The sequence below is a fragment of the Pipistrellus kuhlii genome, unplaced genomic scaffold (assembly GCF_014108245.1).
Source record: "Pipistrellus kuhlii isolate mPipKuh1 unplaced genomic scaffold, mPipKuh1.p scaffold_m20_p_44, whole genome shotgun sequence".
Classification (NCBI taxonomy): Eukaryota; Metazoa; Chordata; class Mammalia; order Chiroptera; family Vespertilionidae; genus Pipistrellus; species Pipistrellus kuhlii.
The window spans coordinates 1,344,456-1,369,468 of record NW_023425545.1 but is presented as its reverse complement, the minus strand read 5'-3'; the positions used below and the strand labels follow the sequence as shown (position 1 = coordinate 1,369,468).

General features: G+C 56.6%; 1 protein-coding gene and 1 long non-coding RNA gene across 3 annotated transcripts in view; one reads left to right on the top strand and one right to left on the bottom strand.

The window, feature by feature from the left end:
* SEC14L1 (SEC14 like lipid binding 1) overlaps nt 1-13,316 on the bottom strand; it is a 30,893-nt gene extending 17,577 nt beyond the window's left edge. Inside the window, exons 1-3 of one of the 2 annotated variants that reach the window (XM_045572138.1) lie at nt 13,163-13,316; nt 11,928-12,026; nt 10,817-10,909 (exon numbers count right to left, since the gene is read on the bottom strand). In XM_045572138.1, the coding sequence (XP_045428094.1) occupies nt 10,817-10,879 (63 nt within the window). In that variant the 5' untranslated portion in view covers nt 10,880-10,909; nt 11,928-12,026; nt 13,163-13,316. Of the gene's footprint in view, nt 1-10,816; nt 10,914-11,927; nt 12,027-13,162 lie in introns of both variants that reach the window. The other variant, XM_036412225.2, reaches the window with a different exon arrangement.
* On the top strand, nt 698-23,651 carry LOC118704589. Its single transcript, XR_004983445.2, has 3 exons — nt 698-708; nt 16,986-16,993; nt 23,548-23,651. It is a non-coding gene; the product is annotated as an uncharacterized LOC118704589 (long non-coding RNA).
* Nucleotides 23,652-25,013: the final 1,362 nt, after the last annotated feature.

Below are 25,013 nucleotides of genomic sequence, written 5' to 3'. Positions count from 1 at the left end.
GAGCTGCCTGCTGCTAACCCGCTGCTCCCCCTCCTTCGCCCACTCTGCTTCCAAAAGCGGCTCTGAGCCTGCAGTTTGGGGGCGTGGCAGCAGCGCCTCCAGTCTTCCCATCAAATCTGAATGCCACTCTGACATGAAAAGCTCGCACTGTGCAAAGACATTTTAACTTGAGAATTATTGAGCTTAATATTGCATCCTGCCAGCAAAACCCATATAAAAGAAGTTCCATTTAAAGAACCTTCCTTTAAACTGAACTACATTCACTTCCAATTTAGCCAACCAGCTAAGCCACTGATTTCCATGTACCCACTTGGGTACCTATGGATTTATTTATAAGCAATTCTCGTTTTGCTCTGGAAAATCCATGCATGAACTATGCCTTAAGTCTCTCTTAGAAGTTGCCAGTGGCTCAAAAAAAACCCCAAACAAACAAACAAACAAAAACAACCAAAATACAACCAAAATACAACATATCGAGAAAATGTAAATTGACCAAAGCCCCTCCAAGTTAAAATTCTGTAATTCATTCACGATCAAAATTACAGATCAAGCCTAGCCAGCGTGGCTCAGTGGATAGAGTGTCGGCCTGTGGACAGAAGGATCCCGGGTTCAATTTCGGTCAAGGGCATATGCCCAGGTTACAGGTTCAATCCCCAGTAGGGGGGATTCAGGAGGCAGCCCAGTCAATAATTCTCTCTCATCACTGATGTTTCTATCTCTCCTTCTCCCTTTCTCTCTGAAACCAATAAAAATATATTTTAAAAGATTACAGATCGGAACCGAGGGCGCACCGTATGCAGACACCGTGCTGGGTTCTGGAGAACACAAAAGTGGAAGGCACCACAGGCATGGCTGTCTAGGCAACATGAAAAGCACCGTTCTCCGCAAAGGACAGGGAAAGCAGACCGAGGCGGCGGGAACCTTCTAGAACTGCGCTGACAAGAAAATTGCTCAAGACTCAGGGCAGCACTCGGTGCTGGGCACAGCAGAAGGCCTGCTGAGAGGAGGAGCGGGGAGGGGAGTGCTAGGTAAGGAACCAGAGCAAACGCAACAGGAGCACAGCAGGCGGGCTCCAAGAACCGCCCAGACCGGCCAAGCACACGGCTTACTGGGATGCTGGCTGGAGCCCAAGCCGCTCCATGAACAGTTCGGGCCCCGGGTCCGCTGCGCAGACACAGAGCACGTGCGCCCCAAGGCTAATCTAGATGCCAGAGTGACAGCCCCCGGGGCCCTGGTACCACCAGCAGTGCTCTGTGCACTCCATCCCACCTCCTCTCAGAGAAGCTTCCACTCCTAAACTGAGGTCCCAATCCATGCTATTTTTTTTTTTATTTTTTTAATATATTTTATTGATTTTTCACAGAGAGGAAAGGAAAGGGATAGATAGCTAGAAACATCGATGAGAGAGAATCATCGATCAGCTGCCTCCTGCACATCCCCCACTGGGGATGTGCCCACAACCAAGGTACATGCCCTTGACCGGAATCGAACCCGGGACCTTTCAGTCTGCAAACCGACGCTCTACCACTGAGCCAAACCGGTTTCGGCTCCATGCTATTTTTTAACAAACGTGTCCATGAGCTATTTATAAGAATTAAAACTTGTGTAAATCTGAGCCTTAAAGGAACAGTTGTAATCCAGTTCGTCATGATAAGCCTTATTCACCCAAACACCTGCTGACAACCCGGCAGGCTGGCTCTGCTCAGCAGCGGAGACCGGGAGCAGACCAGGCGGCCGCAGACCGACCGCGCAGTTAACGGGCTGGCGGGGTGTGTTCCAGAGCAGCTCCTTCCCGGGACCGGGCCTCCTTCGAAAGGCCCGGTGACCTCTGACCCGCCGGGCGCCGTGCCCTCAGGCTGCTTCTGTCCGGAGGTAATCGCTGGGGACGCGGCTGCCTGGTGGGAGGAGGCTGCCGGAGCAGGCCACTGCTGCTCCGGCCAGAGGGCCCCCCGCAACAGCCCTCGGTCGCTGCTCAGGGAGGGCCAGGGCCGTTACACTGAGGTCCCCGCACTGAAAGCACCTGCGCCCCACAGTGACCCGCTGAGACGGTAAGACCCCCGAAGCTGAGGGCATCATCTGTGAGGACTGCACCTCGGGCACTGCCCAGCCTGGGCACCCTGATGACACAGAGAGACTCACACGGCCACAGGCGTCACTGAACATATCTGTATTTAACTACATGGTTCTCCATCATACAACATGCACCTCTGACACAAGCTGGCCCGTGGCCATGTCCCCGAAGGAAGTGGGGAGGAGGGACGAGAGCTTGACGGCAAGCAGGAGAGCGCCCACTCTCCCCGCAGCGAGCAGATGGCGGCTGCGCCCTCGAGTCTAAACTGGCAGCGATTTAAATTTAGTTAAAGGAACAATTAAAATTCCGTTCCTTGGCGTCACGTCATGAGCCACACTTCAAGTTCAAAAAGGTGCTCTGATAGTCTGGCTCCCAAGGAGTACTTGGGTCTGTAACCAACACTGACCCGACAAGAAGTCTCGGGCCTGGCTGCAAGCAGATGCTCTGAACGTGGCTTAAATTCTTCTAGAACCCAGAGCCGCCGATGCTGATCCTTACGGCTAACCTGATTACACCGCGGAGTCTCAGGCTGTTCTAGCCGCAGCTCTGCTGTCGGAAACCTTGGTCTATGTGTGGAATAGAGGCTATACGGGTCAGAAACTCCTGGCGAAGTGAATCTGTAAAATAGCGAGCAGGCTCTGAGCTCCCCAACCCACAGCTAACTTCCGGAGGCAAGTGTTCCGTTCCCAAGGAGGGAAGGAGCTGCCGATAATAGCCCACAGGTCTCTCTCCTTCTAGAAGGAAAGGAAAAGGCAAAGACAAGACAGAAAGGCCTTGTTTCAGTGTGGGCATTGAGAGTGGCCGTCCCTTGGTCGCAGGAGGAAACACAGACCCCGTGGCCTGGCTGTTATGTAACTGCGGGACCAGAGCACATGCCCTGCAGGCAGCGGGCGGGGAGGCGCTGCTGGGGGAGGGGGGAGGAGGGGGTAAAGGGGAGGGGGGAGGGGGAGAGGGGGTAAGGGAGAGGGGGGGAGAGGGGAGGGGGAGGAGGGGGGTAAAAGGGAGGGGGGAGGGGGGAGGAGGGGGTAAGGGAGAGGGGGGGAGAGGGGAGGGGGGGTAAGGGAGAGGGGGAGAGAGGGGAGGGGGAGGAGGGGGGAAGGGGGAGGGGGGAGGAGGGGGGAGGAGGAGGCGTCCTGGGAAAGGTTAGGGTCACAGGCAGCCTGCGGGCTCGGTGCTATGGCGTTAACCTTTTCCACAGAAGAGGGAACAATGCGCTCGGAAGGGAAGGGGAAGAGCTCACTGCCCCCAGTCTGCATGGCGCAAACACCAGCCCGGTTCCCACAGTCCGGGGCACAGCCACTGTTCCAGGACAAAGCTCTCATTTCACACACACTCACACTCACACACTCACACACTCACACACACACACACACACACTCTCTCTCTCACACACACACACACACACACTCACACACACACACACACACTCTCTCACACACACACACTCACACATACACACACACACACTCACACACACTCACACACACTCTCTCTCACACACTCACACACACTCACACACACACTCACACACACACACACACACACTCACACACTCACACACACACACACTCACACACACACACATACACACACTCATACACACACACACTCTCACACACACACACACACACACACATACACTCACACACACTCACACACACTCACACATACACATACACACACACACACACACACGCGCGTGCGCCCTGTCCTGAGCCTGTCACTCAGGCTAAGACACGGCCAGGTGCAGGGCAGCGCCACGGGAGAGCCTGCGCACCAACAGGCCGCGACTGAATGCCAGGGCCACCACCACCCACTCCGTGGGCCCCGAGGATGGAGTCTGGGGGAGTCTACCCCCCACCCCCCCGCAGGGCACCGGGTCAGAGATCAGGGGCAGGCAGGAGGGAGACACGGGAGAGTGGTGGGAGGACGGCAGCCGGCCTGCGGAGCTGGGGGTGCCCGGGCGGGTGCTGCTGGCTGCCTGGCACGGGCGGCTGCGGGTGGGCTGTGCAGACCCACGGGCAGGCTGCACCGAGAGCAGGCGAGGCAGCCAGGGAGGCCATCGCTGGCCAGCAGCTGCAGCCCGTCTCCATTTGTCAGCAGATAAGAGCTCCAGGCGGCAGATAAGCAGGTCCCGGAGATGTCAGGGACAGCGTGTGACCAAGAGCGGTCCTGTCCCCGCACTCACTGTCAGCTGCTGAGAGAGTAACTAAGAAGTTATCTTCACCAGAAAGAAGGGTAACTCCGGAGTGACGGATGTTAACGGCATTTGCGGCCCCACTTCACATGTGGAAGCGTCACGCTGCAGCCCTCACTGACCCCCGAGGCCTGGGGGCCGTATCGGGCCGGCGGGGAGAAGCCCGCCAGAGCCAGTGCGATGGGAACGGGACGCTGCCCTGCCCCTCAGACCTTCAGACGTCCGTGACCTGCTTCCCAACCGGCGGCTCCTCAGCCACCAGGCCTCCCGCTGGCCTGCACGCTGGGCGGGAGCAGAGCCCACGGAGGTGGCGCGGCTGCCCACTGCCCCACCCAGCTGAGCCCGGCACCACCCAGCCCAGTCCTCCCGGAGGCAGGGCCTCTGAGGGCAGACCCTGTGGCACCTCCTGCCCGGCCTCCTGTGTGCGTGGCTTAATGTTCTCAAAGAGCTGCTTTCAAAGTTCTTAACCGTCAAAGACAGGACACTGCTCTCAAACCGCCTTCACGGACAACAGCAGGACCCGGAGAACGGAGAACACAGCGAGGCTCCTCCTCCTTTCCCGCTGAGGGCGGCAGAGCAGGCAGGGCCGCCCCGCGTCCCCCACGGACCTGTCAGACCCCTCCCTCAGCCTCCCTCAAGCCCAGTGACATACGCTGAGGCTGTCGCTCCTGACTGGCTGTGAGGAGGGATGGCCGGTACACAGCCGAGCCAGCCCCGGTCAAGAGAAGCGGAGACAGTAACACAAGAGCCTTTATCTCTCCCCGACCTCTGCTTGGGTTTCAACAAAACCCGATCCGCGGGCCTGGCCGGCTGGGTTAATCAAAGCAAGCAAATCTCGAGCGCGGAGAACGCTCCTTCACCTGCGACGTGCCAGCTCCTTTCCGGAGGGCACAGGTTCCGGGGACCTTCAGTGCCGCCCCGTTATTGTTATTATAATGTCACTCCGATCTGTTCCAAGTCCGGAGACTCACACAATGTCACACCAAACCCGCAGCACACATTCAACGGGGAGGATGACCGCGGGGCCGGGCCGGTCCGCCGTGAAGAGGAACCGATGGGCCCGGGCCCGAGGCGGCCGCTCACTCCCCGCCCACCGCCCCTCTATTTAAACCGGTCTGCCCGCCCCCGTGCCAGGAACGCAGCCTGCACTGGCTCCAGCACCTTCTCCTTATTAATTCCACCTCCACTCTTCTCGCATTTGCTTTCAACCAATAAAGTAGTATCATTTGGTGCCAATAAATATACACAAACCTCAGACTGTCTGACAGAACCCAGCTCTCTCCATGTGTCCATGTATTTTTTAAAATATATTTTATTGATTTTGTACAGAGAGGAAGGGAGAGAGATAGAGAGTTAGAAACATCGATGAGAGAGTCATCGATCAGCTGCCTCTTGCACACCCCCCACTGGGGATATGCCCGCAACCAAGGTACATGCCCTTGACCGGAATCGAACCCGGGACCTTTCAGTCCCCAAGCCGATGCTCTATCCATTGAGCCAAACCAGACTTGGCTGTCTATGTATTTTTTTAATATGTTTTTATGATTTCAGAGAGGAAGGGAGGAGAGAGAAACATCCATGATGAGAGAACCAATGATCGGCTGCCTCCTGCACAGCCCCTATGGGGGTTTGAGCCCTCAACCCGGGCCTGTGCCCTGATAGGAATCAAACCTGGGACTCTTCAGTCCCCAGGCCGATGCTCTATCCACTGAGCCAAACCTGCCAGGACTCTATGTATTTTTTCGATGGTCAAAATAAAAGCATTAACTCATCCCTGTCAGAGAATTCAAGGACGCTAGCTGGAAAAACTAGAAGTACCCAGTCTCTAAGTAGGTCTTGATACTTAAGTATCTTATTTCTGTCAATAAGCCTGGAAGGTCAAATGTTTCACTGGCCAGTTTCTTAAAGCCCCAGGCAAACCGGAGCGGCTGCATACTCTGAAAGGTCTCTCTTCTCTGTTTTCCACGGGCTTCATTGTGTCTTTAAAGCAATCACGTGACTGACTCATGCTCCAATGGGATCCATAGCAAGCCCCGGTTTTCCATGCGATTTTCTGTCTGATAAAGAGCAAACTGAACGTGACAGCAGCAGCGGCTCGCACGCCTCTGCAGCCGGGCGGGCGGGAGCGCGCACTGCCGTTCCGGAGCTGAAAAATAAGCTCAACTTCAGAGGAGCACGTGGCGCCCGGGCGCACAGCTGTCACCCCAGCTGCCGTCCGCCCGCACACAGGGGCGGAGCGATGGAGTGTCACTGGCTTCGGGAGCCACAATAAAACTGCACCGTCAGGGGCTGCGAGCAGGAGCGGGCGGGACCCATCAGGGAGGTCTCTCTCCGGCCCACTGACTCCACGCCTCACACACGCCCGTCCACACAGCCCCGAGCGCCTGCCGCTCCTTCCCTGCCCGGCCCCTCTGCGTCCGGCGGTCACCATAGCTCCTCCTCCACCTGCTGTCAGACGCTGCTCTTTCTCTAAGAAACTCACAGCACGGCAGTCACGAATGTAAATGAGAGAGCTATCTTTTGACTGCGTGGGGTGAGATACAGTAAGTGAATTCCTCAGGAACTTGTCTTTTAGATCTAGAATCTATCAAATATAAAAGACAAAAAATAATCCTAAGAGGTATGCAATTATTTCTGGTTGACATTATAGTTGAAACTGTACAATAAGCATAATGGCCCCAACAGTGTCCACGGATGGGTGAATAAACAAAATGTAGTCTATATGCAAAATAAACTGCTCAGCCTCCGAAGGCAATTCTGACACGTGCTCCCACATCAGCAGTGACGGCATCAAGCGAAGTGAAGGAAGCAGGTCACAAAGGACAAATGTGTCTGACCCACTCCGGAGGGAGCGGCAGTCAGGCAGAGACCTGGCAGAAAAGGGGCTGGGAGGGGAGGGGACATTCCGAGGCTCCCTCAGTCTGTGCTCAGACCTACTTCTGAGGCTCCTATGTGCTCAGGATGAAAAGCAAGATGGCTGGATTTGCAGCATCAAAACGCCTGCCCGAGGGGCAGCCAGCAGGCCCAGCGACCGGGCGGGCAGCGGGCAGCGGGCAGCGGAACACAGAGCTGGGACCCAGCCAGAGGGCACCGGCCAGTTGCTCCAGCTGGGGGGAGGGGGAGAGGCAGATAGTGAGCGGGGGGGAAAGGGGTCCTGCAGGCTGGTGGACAGGCATGGAGGCCATGAGAAACCACGTGAACTGCAGACCCTGCCCGCACCCACAGAGGAGTGTGAAGAGGGTGTGGGGCCTGCATGGGCCACGGAGCCGCAGGGAAAGGAGGGGGAGGGAAGCTCTGGATCACACTCAAGAAGCTGAACTTCTTGAAGGTGAAGTGCAGCCACTGAAGGATTTTAAACTAGCGAGTGGCCTGTTCAGATTTACAGTGAGCGCGCCTGGGGCAGCGGCCAGGGCGGAGACTCGGTGTGCATGACGGAGGTGGCCGCCCAGCCCGGCAGGAGGTCCCGGCGTGCAGAGGGCGGGCAAGCAGCCCTGACGACAGACTGGACCGCTCTAAATTATGACGCATCATTCGCACTGTCACGTGTGAAATCACGCAGAAGAGCTGTCAGCTTCTCTTGGACAGGTTGAAAACCAAGAAAGAAGCATCGGTGCTAACAGTGGCCACTAAAACCTCCTCTTCAGGGAACGTGAGTGGAGCCTCCCACCAGCCCCACAGCCCCTCCCACTCCCGGGCCCTGGCGAACACCGCACTGCCTGCACCAAGCACTGCCTGTCCAGCGCCGAGCGCCCTGAGAGCCGGGGCCTCACCAGCCCCAGGCGGGCGCCCCAGGCCTTCCGCCAGGTGCTCAGAGGCCTCCTCCTCACACCTGCCAATACGCGAACTCCCTGAAGTGCTTTCCCTTTCCGCTCAGATACCGGACTGGAAGGCGGGTTAAACAGCGACATAAATAAGAGCTCCAGTTCCCTGGGGATGAACTGTTTTAGACCCTATTTGCACTCAGAACTGCACAGAAAAGAGAAACAAACAGAATAAAATGAGGATGAAAAGAGCAAAAAGGCACGCTTCCTCTCGGCCATTTAATCAACTGCACACGAGCAAAGTGCCTTCTGCTCATTCACCCTGTAAGAGTGCATCGCTTAACCCATTGCTATGGCCCTAGTCGGCAGGGTTTGCATAATTTAAAGAGGTGTTAGAAAAAAGTCAGAATATCTGAGAAGAGAAACTCCGCTAACAGGTGACAGGACCACACTGCCTGCGCTGAGGCTCAGAGGCCTCGGCCCGACAGGAAAGGGTGGGTCAGGGAGATTAAGATTCCCAGACGCCCTGGCCCTTCGATCACTGGTCAGGGCATCAGCCTGCAGACTGGAGGGTTTTGGGTTCAATTCCAGTCAGGGGCGCAGGCAGGAGGCAACCGATCACCGATGATGTGTCTCTCACATGGGTGTTCCTCCCTGTCTCTCCCCTCCCCCCTTCCACTTTCTCAAGAAAATCAATAGAAAAAAATATCATTGGGTGAAGATTAAAAAAAAGAGATTCCCAGAGACAGATGGGGAAAGGCAAACACTGAAAACCGGAGGAGGTATCCAAAGAAAGGGGAGGGCGGGCGGCGCTGAGAGGGGCACCCCGGCGCAGAGAAGACAGTGTCTGGGCTGCACTTCGCACAGCCTGTGAGGTGAGCTGGACGGAGCTGGGACACGGAGGCCCGTGAAGAAAAGCAGAGGCGTTCGGAGGTGATCGCTTCCACAGGGGGCAGCCCAGAACGCAGGACGGCCTGCGGACGGAGATGGAGGAAGCATCGCGCGAACTGGGTCCCCATCGAGGTCCGGGGAGGCTGATCAGGCCAAGTCTCACTAGAATCTCCACGAGGAAGCATGGCAAGCAGTGGCCGCTCAGAAACGGAAAGAATGCAGCGAGAACGCCCCAGCACTGCACTGGGCCGCGGGGTTCACCAGCTACAAAGCACATGGGCTGCCATCCGAGGAGGGAGCTTGGGGAGTGGGCAGAGCGGCCGCTGGTGGAGGGGAGAGGCTGCGCACACGGAGGCCCGGGTGCCGGTGAAGTTCTCCCTGGACCTTCACCAGGGAGAACGTGGCTGAGGCCCCAGCACTGCAGGAACTCCCTCCCAGCCCACATTCCTGCATTTCCGCACCATTCCTATCCATTCCTATCGCCAGCCTAACAATCCTCTCCCCCTTCCCCTCCTCCCCTTCCTGCTCCCCCTTTCCTCTCCTCCTCCTCCTCCTCCAGCTCCCTGGAGCGAGTCTTTGCTCTTACAACCAACCAAACACTAAACCTGCACACAGACCCCGCACACAGCCCGTGCAAGCAGGGGGCGAGCTGTTCCATAAGCGGCTGCCATCAACACGGACCAGCCTGGCACTCAGGCCACAGGGAGCTCAGCATCTCTCCGGAAAAGAAACCGAAAGCTCACACCTGGCAGAGGGGCCAAGGGGCCTTCCTGGGGGAGCAACAGGGCAGGCGCAAAGGTCTGACCCTGGGGGAGGTGTGGCCACTCTGTTGTCAAACAGACTGATCGCACTGAGCACCTGCCAGCGACCACTCCCTCCCTCCCTCCCCAACCCTAATTACTCCCTGGAGGGGGCTTTGTTTTTCAAAACTGGATGGATCTGGATAAACTCACCGACCATGCAGAGCAGAGGGGCTTAACACCTGAGTTTCGATGTGTATAGAACAGAAAGAACATCCAGCCACGTGCTTGGGGGGTGGGGGGCTGAGAGGGGCCCGGTGGGGCTGATCAGGGGGCTGTTGTGCTGTGTTCCTGACCTTGGTCCAAGCTGACACCTCCCTCAGCACATGCTGGGACACAGCATTTCCTGTGCCCAGGGGAGACCTTAACAGTGCACTGAGGGGAGGGCACAGCACCCACTCTGAGCGCTGGGGATGGCGGGTTTTAGCTAAAAGCGCTGGGGATGGCGGGGTTTTAGCTAAAAGCGCTGGGGATGGCGGGTTTTAGCTAAAAGCGCTGGTGATGGCTGGGGTTTTGCATCTAGTGAAATGCTTATTTTCAGTCAAACTCTTCAGGTAAATAACAAAGACTAGCAACTCTGGTGTTGGAATTCTCATTGACTCATGAACTTGATGTTAGGGGCAAACACGAATTCAGCAGAGTAACCAGGATAATGCCAACTAAACCCCATGGGACGGCGCTCGCTGTACTAAGGAATTCACCCGTGACCACACGCTCTCCCCACAGGGCAGGGGAGGGGGGCGCTCCGGATCCTGGTTCCACTTTAACCAACAAAAACAGCACAACCCAGAGGAAGAGGCGTCTGTCAGAATCCCACTGTGTTTCAAAGGGAGGGGCGTTACCCGAGGGGCTGGGAGTTTAAACACATTTCACACGGGGGGGGGGGGGGGGGGGGCAATGGTAAGATATGTACACATATAATACCTTAATAAAAAAATGGGGGGGAAAACATTTCACCGAATCTAGATACAGCTCATAAGCATAAAACATACAGTACAAAGGGAGCAATGGGGCCAAACAAATCAGCTTATAGACCATCAACCCAAACGCCGAGAAGCCGTGAGGAACCAGAGGAAACGGACAAGCTCGCACTCACCGCCATAATGAGCTCGAAGGGGTGCTTGTACACCCGCACGGGGGACTGGTATTTCTGCACCATGATTGTGCCGTCACTGCAAGCTTCTCACTCCTGCAAAGCACAAACGTGAGGATAACAGGACGGAGAAGGCCGAGCCTGCACTTCGCACGTCACGCTACACTCTACTGGCAGGAAGGACCCTCCGGGGGCTGGTATGACAGCTCCTACCTCCCCGCACACAAATCGAAGGGCCAGCCCGCAGCGGAGGTAATGGACAGAGGAGAGGGCGAGGGAAGCCCAGTGCAATGAGGGAGCAGCTGGCCGGAGGCCGGAAGGACTGTTCTGGAGCTGCCTTGCTGGGCCTTCCCAGGGCAGCCCGGGTCCTCCTTTCCCGTGGTGAGATGTCACCACCTGATTGTGCTGATAGCAACACAACTGCTCCTGACCGCTTTCTCCTGCACAACTTCTACCAGAGGCCACTAAAAACGGTGGCGCTTTAAGGCATTAAGTGCAGGGCCACACAGAAATGTAACAGTGGGAACAAAGGGGGGGGCGGGGTGAGAAAAATACCACTGATATTTCAAAGTCAGCCTGGCCAGTGTGGCACAGTGGTTGGGCATGAACTCATGAACCAGGACAGGGCACAGGCCTGGGTTGTGGGCTCCATCCCCAGGAGGGGGTGTGCAGAAGGCAGCCCATCAATGATCCTCTCTCCTCGTTGGGGTTTTTATCCTTCTCTTCCTCTCCCTCCCTCTCTCTGAAATCCAGAAAAACATTTTTAAAAAAAATTTTTCTTTTTCCTTTTTTTTCTTTTTTATGTATTGTTTTATTAAAACACATTCTTAAAAATAAAAAATAAAAAGAGCTAACTTCGAAGGAAACCAGTCCACCCCCACGCTGGACGTGTGCAGACCCCATTTCCGACACCCGCCTTCACATGGCCGCGCCGCGGGAACGCAGGCCCGGGCTCCCCGGAAGGGCCGGCCTCACACAGCTGGCACCTCGGTCAGCAATCAATGACTTCGCTGGCGAGGAATTCACAGCCCGGCCCGGCCCACGGGGGCTTTTCTGAAAACACACTGTGCTGCCCCGGGTACCCTGAGAAAGAAGATAAACCCAGAGCGCCCACCTGCCTGCAGAGGGTAATCATCCAGGGTGTTGTTTTCCGCTGAGTGCGCTGAGAGGACCCTCAAAAGCAGACGTGGAACAGCCTCCAAGAGCCCGGAGTCTAGAGGCAAGACGGTAAGAAGCACAGTTACAGGGACGGCCTCCGCGGGGCTCCCGCTGCAGGTGACAGCGGAGCAGGTCTGGGCTCCCGCCCCGCTCCCGGGAGAGGTCCCGGTCCCGCAGCTGGAAACTGCTCCAGCTGAACGCCTGACGAGTCACGTGACTTCCCTCGGACCCGGTTCACCTCCGCAAGATGAGATTTCCAGTTCTACAATCATGGGACTCGGAGCCAAGAGTCTGCAAGCATCGATTCTCTCTCTCTCCCCCCCCTCCCTCTCCCCCTCCCCCTCCTCCCTCTCTCTCTCTCTCTCTCTCTCTCTCTCTCTCTCTCTCTCTCTCTCTCTCTCTCTCGATTCCGGGACCCGCCGCAGTCCTGGCCCGCTGGGACGGGGATCTATTCAGTGGGTGCGCAGCAGGGGATTCCGGAATCTTCTTAAAACTGACCCGGGAAGTTAGTTTGGGGAGCTCCGGGCGAGGAGGAGGCTGGCTGTCGGGATAAAAGGCGGGGAGGGGGAGGGGATGAAAAGGCAGAGAGCTCGGTGGAGGCGCCGTGCCATCCACCCAGGACCACGGTCCCGCAGGACCCGGAGGACCCGGAGGACCACGCCGGGAACCTGCCACTTCGCAGGCTCCGCCAGTGCCCAGCTCCGATGCTCTGGTCCAGGGCCCCGTGCTACGTGGGAGTCGGAGTGACCCCGGCCACGGGCACCCAGGCCCGGGCAGCCTCTATTGCAGGACAATTGGTCCTGAAACATCAGCCACGGCCAGACCGGGGCGGCCGGGCCCCGGGCGCCGGGCAGGAGGAGCAGCGGCGGCTCCGCGGCCCCAGGCCCCGGCCGGCCCGGGAGGAGCGCCAGCCACGGGCTCGGCCCCCAAACGCCACTGCCCGCGAGGAGGGGCGGCCGGGGCAGGCGGGCGGGTGGGGGCGGGGAGGGAGCGACCGGTCCGGGAAGGGCGGCGAGGGCCGCGGGGTTGGCGGGCCGGGGGCGGGAGGAGGCCGGCTGGGGGCCGAGGAGGGCCCGGGCCGAGGGGAGCCGCGGGGAGTCGGGGCCGGGAAGGGCGGGCCGGGCGCGGCGGCGGCGCCGGGAGAGGCCGCGCCGGGGCGCCCTCGGGCCCGCCGCAGCGGCGCGCGCCTACCTCTGTCAGAAGGGCCGGGCCCAGGACGCGGGGCGGCGGGAGGCGCTCATCCCGGCGGCTCCGCGACGCCGTCGCTGCTCCACTGGCCGCGGCCGCAGCTCCGCCACCGGTTCCGGGGAGTGGGCGGGCGCGGGCGGGGCGCGGCGCGGCTCCAGTGGTTGTCACGGGTGACGGGGCGGGCGGGGCCGGGCGGCCGGAAGCGGCGCTCGCGCGCGGACGCGGCCGAGGCGGGAGGCGGGCGCAGCCGCGGTTGCTAGGGAGGGGGTGGGGCCGAGCGGGCCGGGCCGAGTGCGCAGGCGCCAGTGAGCGTGGGAGGAGCTCCGAGCGGGGTCGGCTCCGAGGTTCGGCTGTTCTCGCCGCAGGACGCTGACTCCGCCCGGTTTGCGTCATGGGGCGGGGCCAGGGCGAGGGGCGGGGCGAAGCACCCAGTGGGGGTTGCGGGCTCCGGGAGAGCGGTTCCGCTGAATGGGGACGGGGAAGTCTGCGGGGCCCGGGCGGGTGTCTGCTCTGAGCCCCGCCCCCAGGCGGCCGGCGGAGCTGCGGGCGCCCTCGCGCTTCCCCATTTCTTGTGGACGGCTCAGAAGCAGCAGGCCTCCCCTGCAGTGCCCCGACCACATTCTCGCCGATGAGGCAACGCCAGGGCTGGGGAGGGGCTGGGTGGGACCCAGCTGCCACCTGTCAACACGTCCGGGCGGTGGGATGGAGCTAAGGCGAGAGGCAGGGTCTGCCCTTCCGGGCAGATGCGGGCTGCATTTCAGCAAGAGAAGCGCGGTTCCCGCGCCCACTTTGCAACCCGAGTGTGATACATCCCGTGACATTTCGGGGTCCTGAACAGGAGCTAGTGACCCGAGAGGGACACCTCAGATGCCCGCCCACACAGCCGAGCTGGCTTTCTAACCACCGTGCAATTTCTCCATCAATGTCACTCTGTTCCCTTCTCATTAGTCACCCCTGGCGGCTGTGCGTTTGATGCTGCTACTGCACAGGATGTTGTTCTGGAAGATCCTTCGGGGACACTTTACCCACCTCATGAGAAAATCAGTCATGACTGGGTCACACCTTTTCAACTCTAACCACCATTTTCCAGCTAGATCACACCCTGCTCACCTGCCACGTGGGCCCGGCTTTGGCCTGGTGGTCACATCACAGGCACCTTCAAAATATGCCGTCAGAAAGAGGCACCCCAAGCAGGAACCGGTGTTGCTCAGTGGATAGAGCGTCAGCCTGGGGACTGATTCTGGTCAAGGATATGCACCTTGGCTGCAGGCACATCCCCAGTAGGATGTGTGCAAGAGGCAGCTGATTGATGTTTCTCTCTCATTGATGTTTCTCTCTGTTCCTCTCTGTAAAAAAAATCAATAAAATATATTTTTTTTAAAAGAAAGAGGCACCCCAAGAACCATGAACCAGGAGTCAACAGTAGCACCTACGCAATAGTCTTGCCCAAAGCTAAGCTGATCTGATAAGCCACTGGATGTAACCTGCAATTTACAGGAGAGAGAGAGAAAGAGAGAAGAGCGTGCCGGCCGAAACCACGGGCAGCCAGCCAGAAGGGCCGTGGAAAACTTCAGGGCTCACGTGTTCTCGACCAAGTGAATTCCAGGGGAGGAGAGCGGGGATGGGGACATTCCCTGGGCAAACACCAAGGTTCACATGCTTTTCCTGCGTGCACTTCCATTCAAAACGTTAAAGAAAAACATCTGAGACATCAACCAACAGGTGAACTTTATCCCTACCTTGATTTTAACAAATAAAAGAGTACAAAAATCATGCATTAGGAAATTTTAAATGCTGTTTGATCATATTAATGACATTAATAAATTACTATGAGCATTTTAGGTGGGCTGATATTTTTTCCAAGAAGCCTTATCTTTTGGATAAACTGAATGAAATATCTGTGATCGCTAGCACTAGCGAAAAATGTGATCGCTAGGACTAGCTTCCAAGTAATCCAAGTGGAAAAAAGGAAGGAGTCAGGGCCCAGATCAGTGGTCGGCAAACTGCGGCTCGAGAGCCACATGTGGTTCCAGAGCTGCAGTTTGCCACTCTGTTGACTAATGAGTTTGCCGACCACTGCTGTAAGGCAGTACCCTTACCCAGAGGTTCTGATTCAGGTTAAAGACATTAGAACATTATTAAGATGTTTTTTTAAGTGTTTTTCCCTAAGGCAGTGGTCGGCAAACTCATTAGTCAACAGAGCGGCAAGCCTCGGCTCTCGAGCTGCACATGGCTCGCGAGCCGCAGTTTGCCGACCAAGGACCTAGATGAACTAAGATTTGTCCTAAGTTGATCATTGTTTATTATATCATTCTGTTCACCTTTGTACGTTTGAAATTATCCACATAAAACGTTTTTCACAAAAAAAGGTGGTTTGTCACCCACTGAGGACGGGAAATCAAGATGTAATTACAAAAGCAACAACTGTCTCATTGAGCTACGTGAACAGAGTCTCTGGGTGGATAATTCGAAAGAAACACTTGTTCAGGTGTATTCGTGATGGTGTGTCTGATTGTTTCTGAAACAGTTCTACCGTGTTTCCCCGAAAATAAGACATCCTCCGAAAATAAGACCTACTTACAGGTTTCCTTCTGAGTGAAATATAAGGCATGCCCCCGAAAATAAGTCCCCCCTAGGCTAAACATGAGAGATTTGGTGCACTGATTCTGAAAGAAATGGAGTCACAGGAAATTCAGGAATTGGATTGTTATGATGATGTTCCAGAAGATAATGACATGATTGTCACTGAATAAATGAGTAAATTCTTGATACTGTAGGATTCACAGTTTGGTTTGTGTTGACAACTACTGTACTACCGTACCGTATACAGGTAATAAATTTCCTTTATTTTCATTTAACAATTAATGTGTACCATATTCTTCTTCATGGAAAAATAAGACATCCCCTGAAAATAAGACCTAGCACATCTTTGGGAGCAAAAATTAATATAAGATGCTGTCTTATTTTCGGGGAAACAGGGTATCGAGCAGGTGTCCAAAATCCACAAGAAACTACTGTGCCCCGTACTGTGCAGGCGTAACCATGGGCAGCCCGGTGCGGAGGGGAGTGGACAGTGTACGGGTCAACTTGGTCTGCCAGGGACCAAACCCCAAGGGACACGTGTCCTGACCAGACAGAACTGTACGTCCCCCTCGCTGGGAGGAAGTCCAGGGCTGGTGTGGGGCTCCATGATCACTGTCCACTGCCAGCCCCCCCCAAAGACCAGCCGACACCCCCGCCGATGCCCCAGCGCAGGGACGACCAGCTGCTGCAGGGAGAGCACCGCCTCGCAGCCCGCAGACACTGGTGGGCCAGCGGGGCAGGTCTGGGGGGCCCCCCGGGGCCTGGGGGCTCAGCTCAGCCGTCCACGCGGATCTCTCCAGGCAGAGGAGGGGCAGCCACGTTGCGATGCAGCGTGTAGGCCGGGCGGGCGCAGCCTGGGCTATTTGAGTCCTGATGAGCGAGCACAGCTGCCAGAGACACAGGCCGTCTGCCCACGTGGCCGTCTGCTGCCTGAAGGGAGTGTTGGCCACGATGAGCCGGGCATGTGCTTCGCCATTTCCTGAGCGAACAGTGAGGCTTTTTACTGGTTTACAGCCCGGTCTTCCTGACCACGCACTTCCTAGGCACACAGCGAGGCGCGCTGACAGGAGGCGGAGAGCCCAGGCCTGTGGTCAGGCTGCGTGGCCGCAGGGAGTCCGAGCCTCATCACGTGGCCGCAGCGAGTCAGAAGCCTCGTGGCCAGGGCCAGAGGGTCCTGTGCCCGGCTGCTTGGCATTACCAGTTACCTCTGCCTCCAGCCAGCAGAGAGGGGGAGAGGGAGGAGCAAGCATTGTCCTTCCCATGCCCTTCCTTGGGGGGGGGGGGGTTATAGAGGGCCGCCTGAGAAGGCACATGGACATCCTTTAAATTGTCAGCTGAGCCCGAGGCACTGGCAGAGTCCTCTGTGTCCCGGTTACACACACACACACCGCAGAGAGCTGGGGGTGTTATTCAGTTTGACTTACCTTTGTCCAGGTGTCAGCAGGGGCGGGTCTAGATACGTAAGTCCAGTAATGCTAGGACCTAGTTAATATGCACATAAGCTCCTTTGACCCCATAAAATAAACCTGCTGCCTCTCCATCGGAGAGATGGCGCCCAGTTTGATGAATCTATTTCTGCCTCTTGGTCTCTTTCTTTAATTTCTTAATCCCCAGCTCCTCTACTCAAGAACCTGACTGTTTCCTTTTTCCTGATGGAGATGAACACGGAAAACAGAGAAACAGCCCCCCGCAGTGTATGTGTTTGAGTTTGCAGTAGTGTGTGTGAGTGTGAGTGTGAGTGTGAGTGTACAGTAATGTGTGAGTGTGCGTGTGAGTGTGCAGTAGTGTGTGAGTGTGCAGTAGTGTGTGTGTGTGAGCGTGCAGTAGTGTGTGAGTGTGCAGTAGTGTGTGAGTGTGCAGTAGTGTGTGTGTGTGAGCGTGCAGTAGTGTGTGAGTGTGCAGTAGTGTGTGAGTGTGCAGTAGTGTGTGTGTGTGAGCGTGCAGTAGTGTGTGTGTGTGGGCGTGCAGTAGTGTGAGCGTGCAGTAGTGTGTGAGTGTGCAGTAGTGTGTGGGGGGGGCGTGCAGTAGTGTGTGAGCGTGAGTGTGAGTGTGCAGTAGTGTGTGTGAGCATGCAGTAGTGTGTGTGTGTGTGGGCGTGCAGTAGTGTGTGTGAGTATGCAGTAGTGTGTGAGTGTGCAGTAGTGTGTGTGAGTATGCAGTAGTGTGTGAGCGTGCAGTAGTGTGTGAGCGTGCAGTAGTGTGTGTGTGGGCGTGCAATAGTGTGTGAGTGTGCAGTAGTGTGTGAGCGTGCAGTAGTGTGTGTGTGGGCGTGCAGTAGTGTGTGAGTGTGCAGTAGTGTGTGAGTGTGCGTGTGAGTGTGCAGTAGTGTGTGTGAGCGGGCAGTAGTGTGTGAGTGTGCGTGTGAGCGTGCAGTAGTGTGTGAGCGTGCAGTAGTGTGTGAGCGTGCAGTAGTGTGTGAGTGTGAGGGTACATGACAGTCAGGGCAGAGGCGGCGGCTCAGCCTGCTCTTGTGGAGCTAATGCTGAGCGGCCACGTCCTCAGCAGCGGCCGGCCTGCAGACAGCTCTCCCAGCCCCCTGGTTGGCACGGTTTCACCTGTAAGCGCCCCCGTCTGCTGTTGCCTCTCCCTCTGCTGTGGAAGCCCTGACGGTGCTACACACAAGCCACGCTTACCGGGATGCACAGGAGACTGACCGGGCCTGGCACCCGCAGTGACCCCCTGGGCTGGGGCAGCTCCGCGGAGGCCCCACCACAGTGACCCCCTGGGCCCCGGGCGGCTCCACGGAGGCCCCACCTGGGGCGGCTCCACCTCTCTTCCCAGCTTCCCTTCGTCACATGATCTCATCTCCACGTCCTCTGCTCATGTACCATTCCACTGCCAGCTCAGCCACCATCCGCTCCGCCCCTTCACGCGCAGTGCGGGAGGATACCCGGTACAAAAGTAGATTTGCGCCCCGGCTGGCGTGGTCCAGTGGTTAGAGCACAGGCCTGCGCACCAGGGGGCTGCAGGTTCGATTCCCAGTCCAGGCCAGGTACCTGGGCTGCAGGTCTGATCCCTGCTCCCTCCCAGGGTGGCCTCTGTTGGGCTCTGTGCTCGTGTCCAGGTGTGCCCGGCGGCGCCCCTCGGGACATTAGCTGGGGGGCCACTGCTCTCGGCAGTAAGCCACCTCCGTGGCGAAAAGCCAGGAGCCTGCACGACCTGGTCCACACCCGCAGGGCCACGGGCACCCTCTGAGCCTGACCTGGCAGGGGGAGGGGCTGTCCACCCCCAGGCTCAGGAGGCACCCACCCAACGTGCGTCTGTCCTGAGGCTGCTATAACGGACAGCACAGACCCGACAACTGAACCAGGAAACGGTTCTCTCCCAGGCCCGAGGCCAGAGGTTCTCCAGCGAAGTCCAGGTGTGGGCAGGGCTACCTTCCCTCCTGAGGCTCCAGGGGGAGGTCCTTCCTGCCTCTCCCAGCTCCTGGGGGCTCCCCTTGCCTCAGGCTGCATCCTCCAGTGTGAGCGGGAGCCGTGGGGAGAGCCCTCGCCCCCCAGCACAGAGCCGTGCGGAATGCCCAGGTGGCACCCTGCCTCCTCAGACCCGCTGCCTGCCCAGCAGGCGGCCAGGGCCGGAACCGGCCTGCAACATTTCTGAATGGCCCCTGCGGGAAGGCTGAATTGGCTTGACTCATAAATTCCTTAAATAGCAAGTGGCGATGACCCCGGTGACTCTTTAATGGCCCTTGACGCTCTCATCCGCTCATTGTTCGGAGATTTAGAATCCTGGCGCACGCTCCCTCCCTCCGAGGGCCTGGCCGGTGACCTCAGGAGGGAAGCACCCGCAGCGCAGCTTCGAGAGCCAGCACCCAGCCCGGGCTAATCCCGCTGATTAGGCTGCAGGCACCCTGGCCTCGGAGCCAGGAACACAGTGGGGTTTCTTTCTTTGTCTTTAAATCCGCGTGTGGTCTGTCCCCCGCACAGACAGCGAGGCCAGTTTGGGTGTGAACACCAGGCAAAGCTGACAGCGTTCTCTGGAGAAGACTCGAACCCTGTGCCTTGTCTCTGAGACGCTGCTCCAGCCGGTTACGCGTGCACAGCGGGGCTCCGAGCGCCCTGCAGCCAGTCCCACCTGCCAGGAGGCGGCGGAGGAGGAAGTCTGGGGGCTCAGGAGAACCCTAGGGGCCTCCCCGTGGCCCCGCCCCTGCCTCGGATTTGGGATGCTGGGGTCCGAGCCACCTTCAGGGCCACCGCCTGCATCGTGGCCGAGCCCTCATGTGTTCGGAAGCCCCCGTCAAATCACGACAGATAGAAGCTCACCACGGGGCCCGGCGAAGGGCAGGACTTAAGTTTGCACCACGACAGCTTAGGGAAGGACCTTCTTGCCCGGCGGTGTTGCTCAGTGGGTAGAACATCGGCCTGTGGACTGAAAGGTCCGAGGTTCGATTCCGGTCAAGGGCATGTTCCTTGGTTGTGGGCACATCCCCAGTAGGGAGTGTGCAGGAGGCAGCCGATGGATGTCTCTCTGATGTTTCTAACTCTGTCCCTCTCCCTCTCTGTAGAACATTAATAAAATATATTTTAAAGAAAAGAAAGGACCTTCTTGCCTGGCCGGTGCGGCTCAGGGGTTGAGCGTTGGCCCAGGACCCAGGAGGTCACGATTTGATTCTCTGGCGGGGCCCGGGCCTGCGTTGGGCTTGATCCCCAGTTTGGGGCGTGCGGGAGGCAGCTAATTAATTACTTTTCTCATCGTTGGTGTTCTCTCTCCCTCTCCCTTCCTCTCTGAAATCAATGAAAACTTATCTTTCATAAAAAGAAGGTCTTTCTTGGCCAAGGAGGGAGCCCAGGTCAAAGGTCACGGCCTGGCTCCTGTGACCCGCAGGGCTGGCAGCCCTGAAGCCACGTGGCCCTCGGCTGCCAGGGAGGCCCGCTGGGCTCCTGCCGTCCCAGCGAGGAAGCATGTCCCGCGGTGACACGGGGCAGGAAGAGCCCATGGAGAGCAGGAGACTTTCGGGAATGGAGGAGACCCATCAACCCCGCCCCCATCAGAGCCTCGCCCGTGTCTCACCACACGGGGTCATTTCTTAAGTTTTAAGTTACAAAATGAGATACACCAGAGCAGACCGTCTGCTTGGCCCCAACTTTTTCAGGCACAACCCCCACCTTCCATGCTCGAGGGCTCCAGAGAAGCCGGCCCCACCCCTGCAGGCGATCGGGGAGCCTAAGGCATCCCTCCTCCCGGGCACAGCTTTAGGAGGGGCTTCTAGAGGGTCCCTGCACTCTGGAAAAGGAGACCCCGCAGAAGGGAGGCGCCGTTTCTGTCTGGACGCTGCAGTGCCCGCTCAGGCTCCCGGGGCTGCTGCATGAGGGAGGGTGCCCACGAGGGGACCAGGCGTCCATGGGGGTGGGGGGTGCTGGGCACAGGCAGGAGAGGGGGACGGAGGAGATGGGCCTTTGGTGGCGTCTCTGACCCCACGCCTGGGCCTCCTCTGCCGCCTTCCCGTCACCTGCAAGGACGGCCCCTGTTGCGTAATCCAGCGAGAGAAGGACTGCCTGTTCCCCGTGGCGGAGAGCAACATGGCACGTGCCACCTCGGAGATGTCGCAATGCAGGAACGCAGAGAACCCGGAAAAAATCCCTCTAATCCCCTGGGCGGGAGCGCAAGGCCTCTGGGTCTGAATTCCTGCTTCACCGCTGAGGGCTGTGGCCTCAGGCAGGTTCCCGGCCAGTCTACCAGGTGGACTGGTCAATAATACGGATACTGGTCAATAATAGGGATAGCGGTCAATAATGGGGATACCATTCAATGATGTGGATACCGGTCAATAATGTAGATACTGGTCAATAATGGGGATAGCGGTCAATAATGGGGATACCGTTCAATGATGTGGATACCGGTCAATAATGTGAATACTGGTCAATAATGGGGATAGTGGTCAATAATGGGAATACCATTCAATGATGTGGATACTGGTCAATAATGGGGATAGTGGTCAATAATGGGGATAGTGGTCAATAATGGGAATACCATTCAATGATGTGGATACTGGTCAATAATGGGGATACTGGTCAATAATAGAGATACCGCTCAATAATGTGGATATCGTTCAATAACAGGGATACTAGTCAATAATGGGGATACCAGTCAAAAATGTGGATACTGGAGGATCCAAGATGGCTGCGCCCAGGTGAACACCTAGCCGCAGCCGCACACAACAATTTCAATAAAATACAACTAAAATATAAAACGGACATTGCCCAGAACTACAGGAAGGTTGACTGACTGGAAATTCTACAGCGAGAAGCAAGGAGAAAACCAGAAAGAGGCGCGGAGGAGCTGGAAAAGCCCAAGGTACGGAGACGCGGCGCGGAGAGGACGGAGCCGGAGAGGAGGGAGGCCGAGTGCCTGGCGGGCGTTCCTGAGCGGAAAGGAGAGAAAAGCTCCGACTGTGCTGGGCCCCCGACTGCTCTGATCCCCGGTTCTGGGCCAGACCCCGGGGACTCAGGCTCAGCCATAGGGAGCTGGGCTGTAAGGCGGAACCCCGGGGAGAGGCGAAAGGAGGTCCCGGAGGCAGGCACATTGCGCGCAGAGAAGGGACGGTCGGCTGTGCCGCGGGATCGCCCTGACGGGAAGGAGACTGGGGCTCCAGACTGCTCTGAACGCCACCTCCAACTCCATTTCCAACTGAACTGAACCCCAATACCGGGCTCATTGTGGGAGAGCATAGACTGTTTGGCAGCAGGCGAAAATCGAGGGCACCTTTCTCTCAGAGGCGCTGGCAGCAGCGAGCACTGAAGGACCCGCATAGGGCGGGGCTGACAGAAGCCAAAGCTGCAGGCTCCACCCTGAAACCCCGTCCCATCTGTAACTGCGAAATGCGACAACAAAATAGATCACAAACGAAAGAAATGGAGGACAAAAAGCGTCTGGATATAGAGTTCAAATCTACGCTTATAAGTTTTTTCAAGAATTTCTTAGAAAAGATGGATAAGGGCTACGAGGATATGAAAAGAGATCAACTAGAATTAATAAGGAGTCAACAAGAAATGATAAGGGATCAACAAGAAATAAAGAATACATTGTCTGAAATAAAAAATATTTTACTGAGTCCTAAAAACAGAAGGGAAGATCGCAAGAATCAAGTCAAAGATTTGGAACATAAAGAGCCAGAAGACACTCCTCCACAGAAGCTAGAAGGCAAGAGAATCCAGAAAATTGAAGATAATGTAAGAAACCTCTGGGACAACTTCAAGCGAACCAACATCAGAATTATGGGGGTCCCAGAAGATGAGAGAGAGCAAGATATGGAAAACATACTGAAAGAAATAGTGACAGAAAACTTCCCCTACCTGGTGAAAGAATTAGACTTACAAGTCCAGGAAGCGCACAGAACTCCAAACAAAAGGAATCCAAAGAGGACCACACCGAGACACATCATTATTAAAATTCCAAGAGCAAAAGACAAAGAGAGAATATTAAAAGAAGCAAGAGCAAAGAAGGTAGTAACCTACAAAGGAGCACCTATACGATTGTCAGCTGACTTCTCAACAGAAACCATGCAGGCCAGAAGGGAATGGCAAGAAATATTCAAGGTGATGAATAGCAAGAACCTACAGCCAAAAATAATCTACCCAGCAAAGCTATCACTCAGAATCGAAGGCCAGATAAAGAGCTTCACAAATGTGGATACTGGTCAATAATGTGGATACTGTTCAATAATGGAATACCGGTCAATAATGCGGATGCCGGTCAATAATGGGGATTTTGTAATCAAAGAAAACACGGTAATTTCAAGAGTCACATCAAAAGTGCTTTATTCGAAGTACTGTCCATCGCTAGCTACACAGTTCCCCATCTTCCAGGTAACCAGCGTTCACAAGAATGTTGAGATGGAGCATGTTCACCATCAGCTTCCCAAAGTATACAATAACTTTTTCTTCAAAATAAAGTAATGAATTAAAACTTCCCACAAATGCTTTTTTATTTTGGCACGGACTTCTACATTTTTAAACGTAAGAATATCCATGATGTTAACACCTTCAGGAAATCTGAAAATCTGTCCTTGTCAGTGTAACATTCAGGTCCAGCCAGGGACCCTGAGAAGGTGGAGAAGGTGGAGGTGAACTTGTCGCCCTGGGCGTGGAACTCTCATCTGACAGCCTCAGGCAGCGCAACTGACAGCCATTGCTCCGGGTGCAGGGAAGGGAGCTGTGGCCAGCAGCCTGGGCAGGTGCCCGGGGATGTGCCCGGGGTCAGGCCCCGGGGGCTGCCTATTCGCCCGCAGGATCTGGACGTGTCCGCACAGGCTCTGGCTGAGCTCACAACCCCAGCCTTTGCGCTGAGGTGAGGGACCCGTGGGTTGGAGAGTAGAGTCCGGGGGTCACACACACACTAGGCTCAGGAACTAGAGTGCCAGGCCCTCTCCTTAGGGACGAGGCCCAATGCCCTGCAGGTGAGGGTGCCCCTGTGGTCACTCTGCACGCGTGATTTCGTGGACACCTGCTGTGGGGTGTTCTCTCCTTTCAGCGTCCAACACGGAAAGGGAACGGGTCCAGTTCCTGAGTAGAGGAGCTGGGAGTTGAGAAATAAAAAGAAAGAAAGAAGATGCAGAATTAGAAATGTAAAGCTGGGAGCCGGGTGGGACGCTGCCTCCTCTGAAGGAGGGGCAGGACCCAGAGCCCAGGCAGCACGTTTATTTATAACCCAAAATTCCAGAAAGTGTCGTCAAAACTTAGGATCAAAGGAGTTTATTTGCATTCTTGAGTGGGCCTGAGCATTCCTGGTGCTTGGCTGGATTTACATATCAAAGGTGAGAAGTCAGTACTGATACCATGTCCAGCCTCTTTGGGGAAGCATGCTCCCAGGGCAGGGCGTGGCTCTGCCTGTCGCCCTGAGTTCAGCTGACAGTAATTAAAGAAATGCCCATGTGCCTGCCCAGGGGGGCCTCTACAACCCGCTGCACTGACACTTTACACGGGGACAGAACAAGCCCCCGCCGGGCGGCTCCACTGGCCAGAGCATCATTTCTATACACCGAGGCGGCAGGTCCGGTCCCAGGTCAGGGCACACACCACGAATGCAGAAGTAAGAGGAACAACACATTGTGTTTCCCTCTCCCCCTGTGCCCCCTCTCTAAAACCAATAAAAAGCTGCACGTTAAACAAAACAAAAATAGAGATAAATGGTGCTCCTTGCTCCGCCGAGAGCAGGCGTCCTCGCCAGCACCCAGCCCGCTCTCTGGGGGACCCGGGCTCCATGGCAGCGGATCCACACGTCTGTGAGCTGATCACCGCAGAGCCCAGCTTTGCTGCAGGGCAGGCAGGGGCCG